General features: G+C 38.7%; 1 protein-coding gene across 1 annotated transcript in view; it reads left to right on the top strand.

Moving 5' to 3' along the window:
* Positions 1-16,708, top strand: part of LOC126235210 (glycerol kinase-like) — a 197,799-nt gene that overhangs the window by 147,126 nt on the left and 33,965 nt on the right. The window contains exons 9-10 of the mRNA XM_049943941.1: positions 422-565; positions 7,057-7,143. Coding sequence (XP_049799898.1) covers positions 422-565; positions 7,057-7,143 — 231 coding nt within the window. The remainder of the gene's footprint in view (positions 1-421; positions 566-7,056; positions 7,144-16,708) is intronic.

Genomic DNA, 16,708 nt, shown 5'->3' with positions numbered 1-16,708 from the left:
TCTGGTATTGAAGTTGCAAAACACTGTGTGTTACAATCACTTCTTTCTGTCCATTTACTTTTATTTATTTGTATCAGCAAAACAGTTATGACACACTGCACTGAAATCGTGTCTATATTCTACAAAAATGTACAGACTCAGTTACTACATCTACAGCTCTGCCCTGCAAGCCACTTTACAGTGTATGATGGAGGCTAATTTTGGTACCAAATCATGAACTGAATTTAAATGACTGTGCCAACAGATTGCACTTTGTTTCCTATGTGCCTGTATGTTACAAGGAACTCGTTCATCTTGTATTAATCCAGGGTTATTATCATTGCAGTAATGTTGATTTTATGATGTGTGATAGTGTTAAGAACATTAATGATATTCAGTTCTTGTTAAATATTCTATATAGATGCAGTGGTATCTTTTGCAGATCGCTCTACTATACCTGATGTTTCAACCCTGGGTATAGCATTGACAGCTGCCCAAGCTGAGGGTATTGATTTGTGGAATGGTTCACCTAGTGCTCTGAATTTCCACACTAATCATTGTTTTGAACCATGTATAAGTAATGAAGGTTTGTACTTATTGTTTTTCCATAAAAAAATGGCCACTTGCAGTATTTTTAATTTCTAATGAATTCTTCATAGCAGTATGTGTATGCTCAGATGTGGTGAAGGGTTAAAGGTGCCTCTATATATATTGAGGGACAGTGGGTGTTAAATCCCTATTCAGCCATCTTGATTAAAGTTTTTCGGTGTTTTTCCTAAATCAGTTCACGTAAATGTCAGTATGGTTTCTTGTGCAGAATATCAGATGATTCTTTTCCCAGTCCTATCTAACTTAGCTAGTGCTCTGTCTTAATGCCCTCGATAACTGGAGAAAAGGACTGTGTTCTCGTTTTATGTGGAGAGACATAGCTAGAAATATTTTTAATTTGTATGTGTAGCATCAGATCAGATAATTACAACCATTCATAGAGAACAACGTAAAGGAATATAAGCTGGCCTTTATCCAGATCGATTGACAATAGATCACAATTTCATTCTAAGGCAATTGTTTGAAATCTTAAGGGAGTTCAGCACTTCAGATACTTGGGACTTGGTTTACCAACAACAAAAGCATTGAAATGGACATTAAGGAAAAATAGCAGTGGAAATGAAATGCATGTATTCCCTCAAGGAGACACTCCATTCAGAATCAATATCAGCAAATACTAAGATGAGAATATATAACACAGCGATATTTCCAGCGGTCTTTTATAGTTCAGAAACATGGAGTCTGACTGAAAGGGAAAAGGAAGAATTATTAATATTTGAAAGAAGAGTAATGAAGAAGATATGGGGGACATATCTCAGATGAAGGAGAATGAAGAAGGGGGAAGAATCAGGAAATCTACCTCTTGATGCAACAACCGACAATAATACCAAAGTTGAAGAGCAAAAGAATCCAATAGAGAGGCCATGTTGCCAATACGACAGAAGAAAGACAGGTGAAGAAAACATTTGAGGGGAAACCAAACACCTTATGCCCCACAGGACCTAAAGGCAGTGCTGGATGGATGACCTGATGAAGGACCTGGTAGCCCTGGGGATTGAAAACAGCTGGAGTAACTGAGCACAAAACAGAAAGGAATGGAAGCTATGTGTGGAAGCAGCACATGGTCTGCAGAGCTTGTGGCTGCTGGATGTATATTTATAGCAAGAATATGAAAGCTTCTGGATTTTAAATGCTTTCAGTTCCATTGATGCATTCAGGTGCACACGCTTGTGAAATACAACATTGATGCAATTACAGTTGCACCATTGCAAGTAGTGACAAAGAGTTTATAAGAAGAAGTATACTCATTACCAGCCATCATAAAGATTCTTAACTAGAAAGAATTGTACGAAACATAATGAAGTGTAAGATGTCGTGTGACCAGGGCCTCCCGTTGGGTAGACCATTCGCCGGGTGCAAGTTTATGGATTGGACACCACTTCGGCGACTTATACGTTGATGGGGATGAAATGGTGATGATTATGACAACACAACACCCAGTACCTTAGCAGAGAAAATCTTCGACCCAGCCGGGAGTCAAACCCGGGCCCTTACGATTGACATCCTGTCGCGCTGACCACTCAGCTACCAGGGGCGGACAAGTGTAAGATGATTGGAGTTTATCTTGAATGCCTCAGCAGTTAATTACTGGGATATTGAACACTTCATCTGTGGGGGCCATTTCTTCTGGGTCTCCTACAGCTACCATTTTGTGTATTGGATGAAATGTCACGTAAGCTTAAACAAGGCTACCAACCCTGATGTGTAGTGCACCCCTGACATATTTAGATGGTTCCTACAGTTCTCACCCCTATGATTTAAGTCCACAAACGTTCATTAAGAGACTTTAATAGTCCTTGATGGAGCCATTTTGTAACAGCAATGTAATTAATTGAGCAAGAGGCAACCCAACTAAACAAGAGTGTCATAGCCTGATATCAGCAGAAAGTTCATGAGGAATGAGCATTACTCATTTGTGACTGAATATGGCAACTATATTGAAAAATGAAGAAGATCTGTGAGAATTAAAGTTGTTACTACATTTCATATAACTGCTTGAATTTTATGTACACAGTTTTAATGCACAGCATTTTTATAATATCACTAAATTACAACTTGTGATGAGTTTCTTGTGTTTTTAATTAAATTGCCCGTTGGTTACACATTTTTGCTTGTGATGTTCGAATATGACCAAAAATATTGGAGGAAGTTTTTGTTTTGAAAATATTATGGTAGTTATGTATTAAAAAGTTAAAACTGTCATCATCCCCAGAGGCTGGTTTTAATACCATGGTACACTGGCACAGTCTTATTGGAGGAGGTATGCCATTGCTTTTTCTGGCATTTTGAGTGGATTTACTTAGCCACTTCCAGCACATCCTAAAATTTATCATGAACTATGAACCATGGTGCAACTTGTTTTCACAGTAACAACCATTTCCATGACTGAAATGTGTGATAATTGATGTATAAAAAAGAGATCTGACCAGGTATCGAACCTGAGAACTTTGATCTGTAGTCCAGCATGTTACTGCTGTGATGTCGAGCCACCAAAAACTTTCTTTTCAATACACATATATTTTAACTAATGCATTTTCCTCATTTGTTATCTCCTCTTTTCGTTTATAATCCATTATATTTCATGGATGACCTACAGGAATGGGCCAGCATAGATGGATTGCAGTTGCCTTGGTAAAGTTTCTCAAGGGTTGAAATCTGCTGCACAAAACATTTTCCATGTTCATAATTTCACCAAGATTTTCCCGGATGTCAAAAGAAGTCAAAATGAGAATGGCGAAAATGCATTTTAGGACCATTTTACTTTCTGTTGTTTGATAAGCTCATGGTATCTTTTCCATTATTGTTCAGCATATGGAGATTACCTTTGTAAATTTACTGGCACTGGTTCTAATGAAGCCCAAGCTTCTTTTTTCTGCTTCATAATAGTTTAAAACTATATGACTCTCATCAGGCTTCTTGTATCAGAACCTAGATTTTTATCTCAGAGAATCTAGGAAACTTATGAAAAGATACATAAATCCTTACATATTATTACAGAATGCCTTCACAGACTCTTTCGTTAGCCATAATTTAATGTGTAGTGATAGCAGATGTACATAAGTTGCCGCTTCTAACTATTCAAATGAAATATTTTTCATATCTTGCTCTGAGCACTCTCCCAGAAGCCATTCAGTCTTTTCAAAATGCTGCAGACTGACTGTCCCTCTCACGAACAAAATAATAAACTTATTGGAAAGAAAGTATCATAATAGCAACTTTCAAATTGCCACATCTGCACCATTTATGCAACAAAAGAGGTAGTGTATATTTTGATAGGTCATCATCGTATGTGCAGCTTATTTGACTGGAATAACTGGATATGTTGAAATCATCATAAAGAGGGCACCACTGCTGATGGTGTGTGTTGAATGTTCATTGGACTCAAAGTCATTGTCTTGTGGGTTGTGCAGTGCCTTCATTGTGCTTCCCTAAGTCAGCATCGTGTGAGGAGGTAGTGTGAGTGGGCAGACTGCAGATGGTGTACTAGGATACTTGACAGTCTAGTTTCACTTTTTATTTATTCTGTATAGGAGTAGAAAGCTGCAGAATGGTCATCCACATAGTTACTTTGTTTCTTCTACCCAACAGGAATTTCAAAATACACTGAGCTTCCTTTTCCATTCTATTACTTGCGTAATTACTGACATGAAATAATAAGTGATGCAAACAATTTGTCCTGATCTCCTAAATTGCACATAGAATAAAGATTTGAAATACCACGTTAGCACCAAAAGAGTTACCTACAAACTGTGGTAATAATATTTACGACTTAAATAAGACTGCACCAGTGCTGCCCAGTGGTCTTTCACAGTTGCTATTCTTGTGCCTGATTACTGTCAAAAAGGGTGACTTTGGACAATTTTTGTGTTTCTTAAAATGTAGGTCTGTGTCTACAGATTACGTTTTTCATATTATTGTACAATTTACCTTTTTTTGTTTGTTTCCCAAGTCTCGGCACAGTGTGGGGGCACCTATTTATTTTATCCAGAATGCTATATTCACCCTATCAGATGGATGACTCGGGACAGTGAAAGTGTTTCTTTCTAAGTTGTAAATATTTGATGCAAATTTTACTGTTCTTTAAGGTGGAATATGCAAAATTATATTACATTAAATTAAAAACGTATATTGAAAATTTAAAAAAGAGGCAAAGAAAGTATTGGTACACTATTTATCTTAAAATATTTTCCACTCTCTCTCTCTCTCTCTCTCTCTCTCTCTCTCTCTCTATCTCTCTCTCTCTTTCTGTCTGTCTCTCTCTCTCTCCCTCGCTCTCTCTCTCTCTCTCTTTCTGTCTGTCTCTCTCTCTCTCTCTCTCTCTCTCTCTCTCTCTCTCGCTCTCCCCCCCCCCCCCCCCCTCACACAATACATATTTTTCTTTCATTTTTCTTCTTTTTTCCCTACTTTTAGGTAATCAGATTTTGTTGGTATTAACTCTCTTTACACTTTGCTTTCATACAGGAGCTAGTAATGACCAGTTGATCAAAGAGAGTATTAAGTTTGCACATAACTTGTGTCACAGAGACTTCTTGAATGTCTTCCTCATTTGGAAAGACATAGATGATTGATGGCTTTTGAACGAAGTTTTCACTTTGGTATCTCTTATGGTTAATATTTTCCTTATGATTGCTTTCAGAACAACCTAGGATATTCACTAAGAGTAATTAAACTTTATGCCAATGAGCTCTTCTTTATTTAACTCAGCCACTGAGTTTTTATTACTGGTTTTTTTAATTGCTCAATGTAATTGCCATCAGTTGTAAAATGATTGCATGTGTGAGTCATTGCTCTGATGTTTTTCACTTTCTGAACTCAAATTTTCCACAGCATCTTGGATAGAAGTAATGTTAGTGTCACTACTGTTACAAGAGTGTAGATTGTGAGGGTCATCTAAATCAATGTTTGCAATGTTTTACTTCACATTATGAAGTAGCTGTCTCCCCTAGCTGTACATATCACACATAAATAAGTCAAACGAATTTTCTATTGTTTCTCTCTTTCTTCAAATTTCATCTTCTTTTTAACTCTTTGTTTCGGAAATGAGTTTCAATGCCCCTCCTGGATGAAACAGAAAAAAATTCATGTTTCTTGAAACCTGCTTTTGTGTCTTGTTTGGACAGTGGAATTAATAGTTAAGCATTTCCTTGAGTTGGTCAAGAAACATGTCCTTCATAATATTCTTCAGTTTATATTCGTGTAAAACTTTTCACTACTCAACCTTCAACAGGCAGAATTAAGCACTATCAGTGGGCTGCACAGATGTGTTTAATTAGTGGCAGTAATATAAATTTAATGTTATGCTCTTTGGATTTCTGCAAAACATTTACAGAGATGTGACATAACAAATATCCCCTATTAGAGCTTTCCAGCTTTTTAATAATGGAAGCCTAATTCATTCAAATCAGTTACAGAATATAAAGTCATTAAACCAGGACAATTTTGAGCATCCATAAAGTGATCCTTTAGGGTCCCCTTGCCTCCAAGAACCATACACATGTGATGCCCCATAAACTATGTAAATTGGAAGTAGCTTGTCAATAGCTGTGCCACAGAACATGATACTAATACTGCTCTTTTGACTGTCAATTATACAATATATAGCCTACGTTTTGATCTTTTAACACCAGGTTCATCAGTTAACATTGGTTTAATTGTAACTGATTATGCTCCAGTAGGAACTGTTGACATTCAGGAAAATAACCTTGTATCATTCCTTAGTCAGTTCAAGCATACAATCTTTCAAAATTCATGCACTATCACTCAGATAGAATTTGCATGTGTCTTTTTAGGTATAATATGACCCAGCCCCATCATGGAAGAGTTCACAATTATTCTAACACCTGTCAAAGTCAAGGGAAAACCCCAATCACTTGCAGTTAATGAATTTATTACTGTAACGTCTTCCTAATTAGAATGAGAGAAGTTTGGCCTCCAGCTTTCTTGGGTAGAGAATCATCTGTATAGAACTTTTATTTTAAACTAGTACTTTCAATTAAAAAATATGTATCCTTTAATTTGATGACATCAGCACACCATCATGTAAACAATGCTCAAGCTGTGAAAGTGCAAAACATAATTATGACCATCCACTGTTGCCAACGTAATAAAGGACAAAACATTACCAAAATGTTTTAAGTCATCCCACTGTCCATAGTCAACCCATTTGACAGAAGTGTATTCATTTAATGGGGAATTTTGGCCAGTGAATTCCTATGCAGTCTGACTGTATTGTTACAATAAGTTAACACTTTTCAGATGAACCCCAAGTCTCAATCAGGCACTGGTTATAGCCTCCGCTCACACTCCATCTCGAAAGTGTTAAATAATAACTAACAGTAAGTATTCATGAAGAGAGTTAGATAAGATCTTATAGTGATTGCATTATGTGACAAACCAGTATGACTTAGTCATCTGGTTTGGTATTTTCTGTAACAGGCTTTCATCACTTTATCATTCTATTATTAACAGAACGCAACCACAAGTACAACAAATGGAAAATGGCAGTTCAGAGAAGCTTTGGATGGGCCACTACAAAGAAGTCCCTAGCTATGACAGGTTTGTTTCTGTAATATTTTGATGAATCTTGCAAATGTAACAATACACTATAGTCTGCTAAAAGAAGAAAAAGTAGCAAAGAGAGCAGGCCAGATACTGCATAGCATATTTAAAGGTAATTTTAGAACTTTTGTAACTGTAGATTATTTTACTTGGGAACTGAAAGTGAAGGTGGTAATGAAGAAAGAACAATAATAAATTACTGTCTACAATGGTGTAAGAATATTTTGTTACATATTGAACAGGAATTGGGACTCGTAACGAAACATGAGGTGACTGAGTTGATAAAAGACTGAAGCCACATGGGCAGTGGAGATATATATCTGCCAAAGCATTTGTGTGTAAATAAAGGAGATGTCGATGAAAAATAAAATGGAATAAATGATGTCATTTTAAATGAATTACAAGGTAAATAAATAAATATTGAAATAAAACAAAGGCAGAGAGTTTAAGGAGAGGGAAGTATTGACTAAGTGTGAAGACTCAGATATGAAACAAAAATGAAAGCTATATAAATTAGAGAAAACAAGGGGAAAATTATAACAGTTTAAGCTCAGGAGGATAATAGTTAATAGTGCTGATGAACAAGCTGCAGTTAACACAGGGCAGAATTGCTTTTGTGGTACTAGACATGATTCATATGATAAGTACTTCACTAGATTTGTGTTGGAGAGAACATTCTGTAGCAGAATTCTGAGTCTTTGGTACGTGACTAATATGTTTTAACCATTACTTCCTACAGAAAAGTTCAAAGCCATCATGCCCATTTTCATGCTAGATAGCATTCACATGCACTGGACGGACATAATGATTTTTCATATAGATAACACTTCCTGTATGATAAGTGAGATATGGCACACTGAAAAACTAATCAGAGACATCATTGCCAACTGACACTAAAAATGAGCTTTTCTGGACAGTAGAGTATGACTCTAGAAGTTTTTAGGTGTATTTAATCTTTGTCTGTTGACACTGTATATATATATGAAGGTAGGCCTAGATACTGCTGTGGAATGATTAAGCTGTGCACACAATTTCTCTAAATTTGAAGAAGTATTACAGAATTGTGATACCCAGTAACAAGAATGCCTGATTATTAAACATCATCCCCTGTTTGATACTTGGAGGTGATTGCAAACAGTGTGTACACATATATGTAAAGCTGGCGGTAAGTATGTATATATGTATGCATGCATGGCTGGAATGTCTTCCCAGACTCCTGAATCAATTTTGATCAAAGTTGGCAAACAAATCACAAACGTCATGTCATGAATATTAGTACTGTGGGGTTTATAACCTCCTAGCTACAATAGGAGCAGAGATAACGAGCAAACAGATGCATTTCCATCACCTGCCACATAGGCTGCCCTGCACGACAGATCCATTTGTTGGAAAGGTACACATCTGTCTTATCTACCTGCTTTGCTGGGCAGTCTACACATCATGGGCAAGAGATGGGTTTTCAGCCCCTGATTTGTAGGTTGCCCTGAATGACAGGTGTATTGTGTTGGAGTGATATTGGCCTACTCTATTGACATATTTTCAGGAGTTGCACATGTGGATGCACATGGCTGGGAGAAGCTTGAGACAAATACAGGAGGGTATAGACAGTGAGGGGGGGGGGAGGGGGGACAGGAGCAGATGGATAGGGAGAGAAGAGTGTAGGAGAGGATGGACAGAGAGAGGGGGGGAAGGAGGAGATGAATGTAAAGAGGGGATAGTTAGTGATAGAGAGAGATTTGGGAAGAGGGGATGGTAAGAGACAGCTGAGGTGGATGTAGGGATGCCGACAGAGTGGAGGGGCAGATGAACAGCAAGACAGGAGTGGAGGATATGGGTACAGACTTATTGAGGATAGGGAGAAGGGCAGTAAGGGGTGAAGGACAGATCGAGAGAGTGGGGTTAGGAGGGGATGGACACATAGGGACAGGGGCAGGAGAAGTTAAGACAGTGAGGAAGAGTGAAGGCAGGAGGAGAAGAAAAGTTGCGAATAGTGGGGGCCATAGGAGATGGGTAGGCAGAGGAAGGGGAAAAAGGGATGGACAGAGGGTTGGGCAGAGATGGGAATTGACAGAGAGGTGGGGTAAATGAGGATGGACAAAGGAACGGGAGAGGTGGGGATGGAAGGAGGCATTGATGACAAGGAGATAGATGGAGAGATGGGGAAAGAAGGAGATGGGAAGGGAGAGGGAGGAAGTTGAGATGGGCAGAGAGAGGGGGTCTTGGATGTGTTGGTGTAGTATCAGCATGCTTCATCGATCTGTTGTGCAGATGTGGATGGGCACAGTTGGAGGAAGGTTAAGATGGATAGAGGACAGAATGCATAGAGAAAAGGGGGGTGGGAGAGGATGGATAGAGAGAAAGTGGGACAAGAGGGGATGAACAGAGAAAGGGGAGGTGGGAGGAGATGGGCAGAAAGAGGTGGAGGAGGAGAAAGATAAGGAGAGTGAGAGAAGGAAGTGGAGAGAGAGAGAGAGAGAGAGAGAGAGAGAGAGAGAGAGAGAGAGAGAGTGAGAGAGTGACACACACACACACACACACAGAGAGAGAGAGAGAGAGAGAGAGAGAGAGAGAGAGAGAGAGGAAGAATGGACAGGAGGAGGTGGATAGAGAGGGAGAGAAGGAAATGTACTGACAGAAGAGAGGAGAAGATGAACAGAGAGAAGGGGAGCAGGATATGGAAAGAGGGAGGGGGAATAAGATACAGTCAGAAAGATGTGATAGAGGAAATGTACAAAAAGAGGGGTAGGAGGAAATTGAGAGACAGAATGAGTGGGGATGAGGAGATGGATGGATAGAGATAAGAGGATGAGGTGGACTGACAGATGAGAGGAGAAACAGGTGGGCACAGAGAGTCTGGAGCAAGAGATGTGTGTACCTGCATTTCAAAACATTGTATACTGTAATCAAAATAATAATTTTACTATTATCATGTCCACTGTAATTAATGAGCCACACTTGTAGAAGTATTCAGCAGTGACTATCTATTTTTTTCTTCTGCATATTTGCACTTTTTTCCAATCTGATGTCAAGCTGTGAACATGTAAGCAGCAGGTGCTGTTACTGTATCAAAAAATAGTATATTTAAATATTGATACAGGTTGTATTTATTTAAAAATGCTTTACCTTCCTCACATTATGTGTAAAGAATGTAATTTTACATATACATCTCTATTTTTTTTTGTGGTCACATCAAACACATTGAAGGTAAATTGTTCTGTGGTATAACAACCAGATATTTGACATGTTGTGTCACTATTTATTCCTTATGATAAAGCAGAACCACCCTGAGATTTGTTTGCCAATCATGACAAGTAGGAATTAGTGTGGAAAAATTGGGATTGGGTGACCCTAATGCAAGAACTGGGGTCCTCACGTAATCACTTCAGTGTTCATCACTTTTAATACATAACTTGTCTTTATTAAAGCCAAACTAGTTTTAAAAACAGTTAGTAGTAAAACTGACTGAGTGAACTTTAGAAAAAATACTTTTAAACAGCTGCAACTAATCATGAGCCACCAGCCGTTAACTATGCACCAAAAGAACAGAACTTTAAGGACAATTAAAAACAGTTAGCAGAACTCACTGAGTAGTTTTTTTTAACTAAATGACCTTTAAACAGCTGCCATTAATTAGGAATCCACTGTCATTCATTAGACAGCAAAGGTTCAGGATTTGAAAAACAACTAACAGTTACTGAATAGTTAGCTACACTTAATCAAAATTCGCTGATCAGGTTTTAAGTAAATGGTTTTTTAGACCACTGCTGTTAATTATGAACCCACTATAATTCAGTAGACAGCAAAACAGTCACTGAATAAGCAGCTAGAGTTGGCCAAATTTATGGATCAGATTTTAAGCAAATGACTTATAAACAGGTGCCATTAATTATGAACGCACAATCATACAGTATACAGACAAGATACAGAATTTTAAAAACAATTGACAGTCACTGAATAGTCAGCAACATTTAACCAAAGTCCACTTATCAGATTTTAGGCAAATGATTTTTAAACAGTTGCCATTAATTGTGTACCTACCGTCATTCATTAGACAGCAAAATACAGAATTTTTTTTAAAAAAATAACAGGCACTGAATAATCTACTACAGTTGGCCAAAATTCACTGATCAGATTTCAAGCAAATAACTTTTAAACAGTTTCTATTAATTACGTGTTGTGGTTACATAAACCCCATTTGTGGAGGGCGGTGGAGGTGGGGGGGGGGGGGTCTTGGGGTAGCGAGATGTAAGAACATACGTGGAAGTTGAAGTTACTTAACTTGGATAGTATGTCGCCGTCCTTTCACTCCTTAAGGCTGCAGGAGACTGGACCACCTTCACTGGTGTCTAACCAGCCAAATAACCTCCAGATCGCTGGTGTGTTTTCCAAAATATCATGATCACTCATGGAAATTACTTTGCAGGCTCAGCACCTTCACAGGAGCTGACTTGTTCTCCTTTTTACCATCCAGAACTCCCAACCTCTTGTACCCCAGCTGACTTGCTCTGCACACCACACACTCACTGTCCAAAACATTCCTGCTTCATGCGTTTTGTCTGCATCGGTGGTGCCACCAGCATATCTCCAAAGTAATCCAGAGAAAGATTGTCAATGAGTGGTGAAATAGGTAGAAGGCCAAGCCCACATGGCTGAAACTCTGCCACTGAAACTCAAAGAGCCCTGTTTTCACCAAGGACAGAAGGTAGCTACCCTCCATAACCTGACTGTCAGAAAATCTAGAGATCTCTCCATTCAATTCATTACAGACCAAGATATTGCCTGTACTGAGAAATCATAAAATTTAATAGGGGCATATAAAACGGTGACCTAGTTTATTAGAAGGGATTGGTCTAGCGTTGGGTCCAATGTTTAACCTATGCACAAACACCCAGTCTCCCACCTTCCCTTTGAACTTGCACCTAACACAGTTGTATCTACGCACCAGACACCTATGTGTGAGCTCTATATGGGGTGAGTCACTAACTATTGCCACCTAGAATAACTCCAAAAGTATGACAGTAACTGAAAAGTTTGTGGGACAAATGTTGTGTGGGACAAAAAGGTATGTAACAGTAAGATCTTTGAAGGTCAACAAAGGTCACAAAGGTGGCGTGAACGTCCATTTACAAAAGGTGTTTGAAGTGATGACCATTGGTATCAATGCAGTGCTGAAATCTTCTTATCATGGATTGAGTGGTATTCCTTATCACATCGGCACTTATCAAAGCACATGCTCTGACAATTCTCTTTCATATATCATGCAAATAGTAAATATTCACTGAGTACAGTGTATCCATATAACATGTAAATATCATTTGACAGTTTTGTAATACAACACTAATAGGAATGGTAAGACTAGTATCGTCGAATCAAGAGAATGTAAATGATGTATTCCTTCAAACAACAAGTCGATAAACTTATCATTTACGGAGAATGCCAATGAAATTCAGTGAGAGCTAGAGACTTATACGCTGAATGATATCCTCAACATACTTGCCCTACACGTCATACTTTGAAATATATGTATGATAAATTGAGAATAACTTGTGTTAGTTCACGTCGAATTGCAAGGGAATCTGGCATGAGCCAGAGTAGTGTTGTTTGTGTTCTGCATCACCATAGATATCATCCTTACCATATCAGTCTCCACAAAGAATTAACTGGTACGGATTGTATGCATCACATTGAATTCTGCCGATGGGGTCAACTTCAGATTCAGAGAGATGGCACATTTATTAATTTGATTTTATTTACCGATGAGGCTACATTCACGAACCATGGAAATGTTAATATGCATAACATGCATTATTGAGCAACTGAAAATCCATGTTGGCTGTGGCAAGTTGCACACCAAAAACCGTGGTCGGTGAATGTTTGGTGTGGGATTCTGGAGGACAAAATTATAGGCCCCTATTTCATCAAAGGAAATCATAATGGTAGAAAGTACACCCAATTCCTGAAAGAAACATTAGATCTGTTACTGGAAGAAATACCTTTAGAAACAAGGAACAGAATGTGGTATCAACACGATGGGTGTCCAGCACATTTTTCGCTGATGGCTAGAAATGAGTTGCAGAGACAATTCTCAAATCATGGGATTGGACGTGGAGGAGATGTGTCATGGCCGGTTCGTTTGCCACCTCTGGATTTTTTCTTGCGGGGATTCATGAAAGACATTGTTTATAAAGATGTCCCAACTACACCTGAAGATACGTGAGAGAGAACTGTCAAAGCATGTGCTTCGATAAGTGCTGATGTGATAAGGAATACCACCCAATACATAATAAGAAGATTGTAGCACTGCATTGATACCAATGGTCATCACTTCGAACACCTTCTGTAAATGGACGTTCATGCCACTTTTGTGACCTTCGTTGACCTTCAAAGACCTTACTGTTACACAGGATTGGATTCATCTCGACTGCCGCTATCAGAAAATAAGTACCAAAATATAGCATCCCATTTAAAGAAATAAAGTTGACCTTCATATCTCTGAAGTGACCCCCCTTTGCAACAAAAAACCATCATATTATGGTCCCTGTTGTCCCATGCAACTTTTGTCCCACAAACTTTTCAGCTACTATCATACTTTTGGAGTTATTCTTGGTGGCAATAGTTAATGACTCACCCTGTATTTTAATTCAGTAGGAGACAAGCAGCGTGATGTGTAGGGAACAGGATGCCACTCCTTCTGATGTTCTTGGAGGAGTACCACCACTACCCCAGAATTGGATGCGTTGGTCTGGAAAATAAGGCGCTTGCTGAAATCTGGGATAACTTACAGGAGGGTTTCTATAGGCAGCTTTAATTGCCACAAAGGAAGTTGGAGGAAGGTTAAGATGGATAGAGGACAGAATGCATAGAGAAAACGGGGGTGGGAGAGGATGGATAGAGAGAAAGTGGGACAAGAGGGGATGAACAGAGAAAGGGGAGGTGGGAGGAGATGGGCAGAAAGAGGTGGAGGAGGAGAAAGATAAGGAGAGTGAGAGAAGGAAATGGAGAGAGAGAGAGAGAGAGAGAGTGAGAGAGTGACACACACACACACACACACACACACACACACACACACACAGAGAGAGAGAGAGAGAGAGAGAGAGAGAGAGAGAGAGAGAGAGAGAGAGGAAGAATGGACAGGAGGAGGTGGATAGAGAGGGAGAGAAGGAAATGTACTGACAGAAGAGAGGAGAAGATGAACAGAGAGAAGGGGAGCAGGATATGGAAAGAGGGAGGGGGAATAAGATACAGTCAGAAAGATGTGATAGAGGAAATGTACAAAAAGAGGGGTAGGAGGAAATTGAGAGACAGAATGAGTGGGGATGAGGAGATGGATGGATAGAGATAAGAGGACGAGGTGGACTGACAGATGAGAGGAGAAACAGGTGGGCACAGAGAGTCTGGAGCAAGAGATATGTGTACCTGCATTTCAGAACATTGTATACTGTAATCAAAATAATAATTTTACTATTATCATGTCCACTGTAATTAATGAGCCACACTTGTAGAAGTATTCAGCAGTGACTATCTATTTTTTTCTTCTGCATATTTGCACTTTTTTCCAATCTGATGTCAAGCTGTGAAGATGTAAGCAGCAGGTGCTGTTACTGTATCAAAAAATAGTATATTTAAATATTGATACAGGTTGTATTTATTTAAAAATGCTTTACCTTCCTCACATTATGTGTAAAGAATGTAATTTTACATATACATCTCTATTTTTTTTGTGGTCACATCAAACACATTGAAGGTAAATTGTTCTGTGGTATAACAACCAGATATTTGACATGTTGTGTCACTATTTATTCCTTATGATAAAGCAGAACCACCCTGAGATTTGTTTGCCAATCATGACAAGTAGGAATTAGTGTGGAAAAATTGGGATTGGGTGACCCTAATGCAAGAACTGGGGTCCTCACGTAATCACTTCAGTGTTCATCACTTTTAATACATAACTTGTCTTTATTAAAGCCAAACTAGTTTTAAAAACAGTTAGTAGTAAAACTGACTGAGTGAACTTTAGAAAAAATACTTTTAAACAGCTGCAACTAATCATGAGCCACCAGCCGTTAACTATGCACCAAAAGAACAGAACTTTAAGGACAATTAAAAACAGTTAGCAGAACTCACTGAGTAGTTTTTTTTTAACTAAATGACCTTTAAACAGCTGCCATTAATTAGGAATCCACTGTCATTCATTAGACAGCAAAGGTTCAGGATTTGAAAAACAACTAACAGTTACTGAATAGTTAGCTACACTTAATCAAAATTCGCTGATCAGGTTTTAAGTAAATGGTTTTTTAGACCACTGCTGTTAATTATGAACCCACTATAATTCAGTAGACAGCAAAACAGTCACTGAATAAGCAGCTAGAGTTGGCCAAATTTATGGATCAGATTTTAAGCAAATGACTTATAAACAGGTGCCATTAATTATGAACGCACAATCATACAGTATACAGACAAGATACAGAATTTTAAAAACAATTGACAGTCACTGAATAGTCAGCAACATTTAACCAAAGTCCACTTATCAGATTTTAGGCAAATGATTTTTAAACAGTTGCCATTAATTGTGTACCTACCGTCATTCATTAGACAGCAAAATACAGAATTTTTTTTAAAAAAATAACAGGCACTGAATAATCTACTACAGTTGGCCAAAATTCACTGATCAGATTTCAAGCAAATAACTTTTAAACAGTTTCTATTAATTACGTGTTGTGGTTACATAAACCCCATTTGTGGAGGGCGGTGGAGGTGGGGGGGGGGGGGGGTCTTGGGGTAGCGAGATGTAAGAACATACGTGGAAGTTGAAGTTACTTAACTTGGATAGTATGTCGCCGTCCTTTCACTCCTTAAGGCTGCAGGAGACTGGACCACCTTCACTGGTGTCTAACCAGCCAAATAACCTCCAGATCGCTGGTGTGTTTTCCAAAATATCATGATCACTCATGGAAATTACTTTGCAGGCTCAGCACCTTCACAGGAGCTGACTTGTTCTCCTTTTTACCATCCAGAACTCCCAACCTCTTGTACCCCAGCTGACTTGCTCTGCACACCACACACTCACTGTCCAAAACATTCCTGCTTCATGCGTTTTGTCTGCATCGGTGGTGCCACCAGCATATCTCCAAAGTAATCCAGAGAAAGATTGTCAATGAGTGGTGAAATAGGTAGAAGGCCAAGCCCACATGGTTGAAACTCTGCCACTGAAACTCAAAGAGCCCTGTTTTCACCAAGGACAGAAGGTAGCTACCCTCCATAACCTGACTGTCAGAAAATCTAGAGATCTCTCCATTCAATTCATTACAGACCAAGATATTGCCTGTACTGAGAAATCATAAAATTTAATAGGGGCATATAAAACGGTGACCTAGTTTATTAGAAGGGATTGGTCTAGCGTTGGGTCCAATGTTTAACCTATGCACAAACACCCAGTCTCCCACCTTCCCTTTGAACTTGCACCTAACACAGTTGTATCTACGCACCAGACACCTATGTGTGAGCTCTATATGGGGTGAGTCACTAACTATTGCCACCTAGAATAACTCCAAAAGTATGACAG

The sequence above is a fragment of the Schistocerca nitens genome, chromosome 2, assembly GCF_023898315.1.
Source record: "Schistocerca nitens isolate TAMUIC-IGC-003100 chromosome 2, iqSchNite1.1, whole genome shotgun sequence".
Lineage (NCBI taxonomy): Eukaryota > Metazoa > Arthropoda > Insecta > Orthoptera > Acrididae > Schistocerca > Schistocerca nitens.
Note: the sequence above shows the minus strand (reverse complement) of the source record. Positions and strands in the feature narration are given on the sequence as shown.